Source organism: Lactuca saligna, chromosome 8 (genome assembly GCF_052625555.1).
Source record: "Lactuca saligna cultivar CGN05327 chromosome 8, ASM5262555v1, whole genome shotgun sequence".
Classification (NCBI taxonomy): domain Eukaryota; kingdom Viridiplantae; phylum Streptophyta; class Magnoliopsida; order Asterales; family Asteraceae; genus Lactuca; species Lactuca saligna.
The window spans coordinates 73,077,341-73,083,145 of record NC_136424.1 but is presented as its reverse complement, the minus strand read 5'-3'; the positions used below and the strand labels follow the sequence as shown (position 1 = coordinate 73,083,145).

At 39.5% G+C, this 5,805-nt stretch overlaps 1 protein-coding gene across 1 annotated transcript; it reads left to right on the top strand.

Moving 5' to 3' along the window:
- Positions 1-1,545: 1,545 nt before the first annotated feature.
- LOC145011404 (photosystem I reaction center subunit IV A, chloroplastic-like) lies at positions 1,546-2,310 on the top strand. The gene is made up of 3 exons (XM_078970111.1): positions 1,546-1,903; positions 1,987-2,052; positions 2,125-2,310. The coding sequence occupies exons 1-3, from the start codon at positions 1,664-1,666 to the stop codon at positions 2,224-2,226; spliced, it is 408 nt and encodes a 135-aa protein (XP_078826237.1). The 5' UTR covers positions 1,546-1,663; the 3' UTR covers positions 2,227-2,310.
- The last annotated feature ends 3,495 nt before the right edge of the window (positions 2,311-5,805 follow it).

The window sequence follows — 5,805 nt, the reverse complement described above, 5'->3', positions numbered from 1 at the left end:
GACCCCTCATCGAACTCACCGGAGCAGCAAGAAAACGAAGCAGTCGGAGCTACCATCGATCGCCATTACATCCCACCACCACTACAGTCCGCCACCATCGCCTTGCTGCCATTGGTAAGTGTGTTCAAGTTTCTTTGGGGTTTAAATTCGTCCCACCGGATACCTGCATCTGGATTTGTGGGCGGTGACAGGTGGTGGTGGGGACTGCCCACCACAGCAACAGCGGCGAGTAGTGGTTGCACAATAGCTTCGTTGCTTCCGTCTTCCCAATACAAGGGTGATCGAAGAGGAGAAAAGGAGCAAGGATTGGGGTTTGTTTGGGGTTTCTCAAATCAACAGAAAAGAAAAAGAGATGGGGTGAGGCTGGAATGGTTCTATGGTGGGCAGAGATGTAGCGGTTCACGGTGGAGTTTGGTGGTCGAATGGAGGCTAGCAGGTGGTGCGGTGGGTATCTCCAGATTATCGGAGGTAGCATCCCCTTCTTGTTCGTTGAAATCGGGAACGAAAGAAAGAAATGGGTATACGACCCAGAGAGAGAGAGAGAGAGAGAGAGAGTTTTATTTTTTTAATTGGTTAAATAAATAAATAAGTATTTAGATTTTTTAAAAAATGAAAGAAATGAAAAGTAAATGAAAAATGTATAACCTAAGGGTATTACAATCATTTTACTATTTAGAGGGACCAAAAACGCAATGAAACTAGCTCAAAAGGACCACCAATCCAAAAAAAATCATGGTTTGGACTAAAACCTCAAAATTTTGCATACCTCAGGGACCATTTTTGCAGTTTTGTCAAAATTAAAATATAATACGAAAAGAAATATGAAAAAAACCAAAAAAAAAACTCTAATATACTCTATATATACACACTATAAAATAGAAAACAAAAGGTAAAAAGGTAAATAAATCAAATTGATGAAAAATAAAGTTAAAAAATGAAAATAAATAAAGAATATACAAAAAAGAAAATAAAAAATGTATATATATTTATAAAAAAATCCGAAAATAGATAAAATATAAAAAGAAACGAAAAATAAAGTTAAAAAATCATGTGGTGTAATTTTTTCCAAACCTCAGGGACCAAATATGAATTTTTAGGACTGATTTTGTAAAAAATTTAACCAAATTAACCGTAAAACTCGTTAAGTGGGCTAAAATAATAATTCTGTGAAAAAGTTGTGGCCATAGCAATAATAAAAAAAATATTAGGGTCTTTTCCAGTTACGGGTTAAAAATTTAGGACTTTTATGATATATATATATATATATATATATATATATATATATATATATATATATATATATATATATATATATATATATATATATATATATATATATATATATATATATATATATATATATATATATATATATATAACCTTAATCTACGAATTGTGATCGGAATATCTGGTATATTCTAACGAGAGATTTGGATAGGTAGTGAGCGGGCTAAGTTTAGAAACCAAATGGCGTGGGGCAACATTATCTATCCAGAAGAAGGATATGACTACCCACGTGGCAACACACTACTGGCTCTTTCAAACAAGAACAACACCATTCACTCAAAATTCTCAAACCACATCAAATCAAAACCTTTGAACTTCAATTACTAACCTGCTTCTTCATCACCTCAAACAGTCAACACCTTCAAATCCGTTGATAATGGCAAGTTGCAGTATGGCATCTGCTGCTTCAAGATTCTTGGTGACACCAAATGTCACTTCCAACACAACCACTGTCAAGTGCCATATGGTTTCCTTACCTTTCCAAAACAGAAGAGTTTCAAGACTGGTTGTTAGGGCTGCTGAAGATACGGAACCACCGGCTGCCACCGCTGAACCAGCCAAGGCAGAGACGCCTAAGCCTAAGCCACCGCCGATTGGACCCAAGAGAGGAGCTAAGGTATATAAAAACACACACATACATGCATATATATAACGAAAGGAGCTGAGTGGTTGATATATAATATGATTTTGTGGACGCAGGTGAAAATCTTGAGGAAGGAGTCGTACTGGTTTAAGGGAGTGGGATCGGTTGTTACTGTAGATCAGGTAAGATGATATGCTTGGTGTGAATAATGAATGTGTTTTGAGCATGGGATTTGATGTTCATATGATTTGCAGGACCCAAAGTCTCGATACCCAGTTGTTGTGCGGTTTACCAAAGTGAATTATGCAAATGTTTCAACCAACAACTATGCATTGGATGAGATTCAAGAAGTTTAGATTTAGTTTCTTGTTCCTCCTGTCCCTCCCATTTTAATCTTTTGCTACATATTTTATCAATGAATTTGTATCATATTATCTAAAGTTTCTTTGGTGCCTGGATTTGGTCAAATATATGGTTTCACTAACCATTGATTTAGATATCATACTTTATACACACTCTTATTGGATGAAACTAAAGTGCATGTTGTGAAGAACCGATTAGTTTAAATGGTAGCTATCAGTCCCCGGTATTAACTTGTGTAAAAAAAAGTAAAGATAAATAAATTTTTAATGGATCTGTTTTAGAAATGAAGGATAACAAATCAAAAACTTCATTATGGTTAAATGTATTAGTGTATATATAGTATTGTATTAGCTCAATATATTTAGCCCACAATTGTATAGGCCCAGTAGGGTATGTATTGTATTTTGTATTTATAGTGATACGTAATGCAAGTCTCGATTATGGGAAAATTATACAAACCCTAAAATGGCATCAGTCGGTGTTCTCCATCCTCTACTTCATCTTGTCATTGTCAGCATGCCGGAATCAAGCACTCCTCAGCAAATGTGAAACCCTACGCCATCACTAACATCAAAGCATCCATCCCATTGATCCTCGTTTTGAACCAACTCAATCATGATTCTTGGCGTGAACTCTTTCAAACCCTCTATACCGGTTTTGGAGTCCTTAGTGATTTGGACGGATCCTCCAAACCTTAAAATGCCGATGATGAAGAACGGTATACACTTGACTCTCTTGTCAAGATGTGGATATATGGAACCTTGATCCAATCCCTTCTCAACATGGTCACTAAACACGGGTCCACTGCAAACTCTCTTTGGCTATCGATTAAAACATCATTTCGGGACAACAAAGAAACTAGGGTTATGGAACTAGACAATGAACTTCATCTCATGTCCATGGGAGATCATTTTGTCATTGAATTTTATGAAAAGATGAAGGTCACGACTGATTTGCTTGCTAATATCGGATCCCCGGTACTCGAACGAACACTTGTGTCTGTTGGACTTTCACAAACCTGCAACCTGTTTATGGAAATGAAACAATAACAGGATAGAATAGGGGACAAAATACTTAAAGCTTATAGCTTTTATTTACTGAATTGAAAGAGAAGGTGATAACCTCAACGTACACACACACCAACTATTTAAGCTCAAAAAATGCTAAAAAGACTACAACTAGCCCTAGTGGCATAAGACCCAGATTCAACAGCCGACATGACTTTGAATTATTCAAAACATAACAACTCATGACATAAAACAAATTTAAAATAATTTCTGAATTACTCGAACATTTTCCTCCTTAATTCAGAAATCATATCTTCACTACTCCAAGGAGACTTCACATCTCCTCAAACTTCAATCTTCCCAATGACTTGGTTAGGACACCTACTTTCTGTTCCTTGCTGCAAACATGTGTAATTGAAATGTCCCCATTCTCAACACATTCGTGAATGAAGTGGAACCGAATATCTATATGCTTGCTTCTGCCATGGAAGACTGGGTTCTTCATTAAATCCTGTGAGGATTTGTTGTCAACTTTCAGTTCAACAGGTGGCAACTTCTGTCCGGTTATTTCACTGAGCAATCTTCTGAGCCAAATTCCTTGACAGGCTGCCATGGTGGCAACCATAAATTCTGCTTCACAGGTAGAGAGTGCCACACACCTCTGCTTCTGTAATGCCCATGTGATCAAATTATCATTCATGTAGAACACCATGCCTCCTGTGCTTCTTCGATCATTGATATCATTTGCCAAGTCACTGTCTGTGTACCCTCGTAGTGTGGCATTTTCCTTCCCTTTTGAGTACTTCAAACCAAAATTCATAGTGCCATTTATGTATCTTAAGATACCTTTCATGTAACATCCAAAAATTTAAGCCAATTTAAACTTTTCAAAAACAACCCAAATTCATTAAGTTATTACAAAAAGGTTTTCAATACATTTATTATCAGAGTATTCCCAGAACCATAACATAAAATATAAACATGAGGAGCGGTACGATCACGCCTTTGCCTTGCCACGGTCTCCTGAAATACCTGAAACATTTAAACCACAACTGTAAGCCCGAAAGCTTAGTGAGATACCCCCAAAATACCAACCACATATACCATACACATAACAAACCATATCATAACAGAACATAAAACAGTCATGCACTTCGGGTCTACTGTGTGATTGGTCCGCCGCACCGGGCCTTCAGTCCACCTGGTCCACCCTCCGAGTCTAGCCATATCCATCGAGTCTGCAGTGTGGTTGGTCCGCCCACACTGGGCCTTCAACCCACCTGGTCCACTCTCTGAGTCTACAATATGAATGGTCCTCCCGCACCGAGCCTTCAGCCAGCCTGGTCCACTCTCCGAGCCTCGGCACGTCTGGTCCGCCCTCGTGGGGCCTACAGCCCATCCGAACCGCTCGTTGGGACTTCGGGATATCCGATCTGCCCTGGGTATGTTGGCCTACAACACAAAGCAGGACCCGCCTCAACCCAACCCCAGTCAACCAACCATGCACACATAAACATATAACCACATAACGATTAATCATTAGTCAACTGATCTAGCAGATCACATACATAACATACTCTAAATAGGATACCGACCTAACCGGTCACTAACATATACCATCCTAACTACCAGGATGCAAACATAGCAAAGCAATAACACAACAACAATACCTGGATTACAATTCGATAAAGGGCCGACCTTGGTGCCTTAGACCCTGTCGATATAGTGAGGATAACTCACCTCGCAACTGCTGACTCCAAAGATAAGATCACGCTGCTCCAACCTCCGATACGAACTCCACCACTGATAATTCCAAAAGACTGAACCCAATAAACACCAATAATTACCAAATTACCCTTGGAAGTCAACTAGTCAACTCTTGGTCAAAGTCAAAGTCCTCAGTCAAAGTCAAACTTCCTGACTGACTCTACTCGCCGAGTCAGCCCGCTAACTCGTCGAGTCCCTATGCTCTGAAAACTCCCATATTACGACCCAACTCGCCGAGTCGCCCCAAGACTCGCCGAGTCCCACGAACTCTGAGTCACTTCCTGCTCAACTCACCGAGTCGTTTCTCGACTCACCGATTCAAAGCTTAATAAAAAAGGTTAGGACTTCACGACCAGACTCGCCGAGTCCAAGAACAGACTCGCCGAGTCCAAGATAATCTTTAATAGACTCGCCGAGTTGTTCTTCCAACTCGTCGAGTCCCTGCCTATCTTCATCCAACTCGCCGAGGGCACCCATGTGACTCACCGAGTGCATCTAGTTCTTAATCCATACAATGGCTTTCCAAGCCATGCAGGGGCTCCAATCCATAGATCTACCCTTCTACAAGCTATTCCTCACGTAAAGTTGCAAACTTTACGTGAATCCAAAGAGATCTAAGCATAAAACACTCTTGAAGTAGGGCTTGGGACAAGAAGGCTTCACCAACAATTCAAAGACAGGAACTTTATGATCTTGATGGATAATAGCTCAAGCAACGAATCATTACCTCAAAAGAAGACTCCAACAGAAGAATAAGCCAAAACCTTGCAAAGCCCCTTGTTCCAAGCCTCTTAATCT

Excerpts from the sequence above, each read along its gene's own strand:
- LOC145011404 (XM_078970111.1), top strand. The coding sequence starts at position 1,664 with ATGGCAAGTTGCAGTATGGCATCTGCTGCTTCAAGATTCTTGGTGACA. Across the intron at positions 1,904-1,986 it reads GACCCAAGAGAGGAGCTAAG|GTGAAAATCTTGAGGAAGGA; the intron begins GTATATAAAAAC and ends TTGTGGACGCAG. Across the intron at positions 2,053-2,124 it reads CGGTTGTTACTGTAGATCAG|GACCCAAAGTCTCGATACCC; the intron begins GTAAGATGATAT and ends TATGATTTGCAG.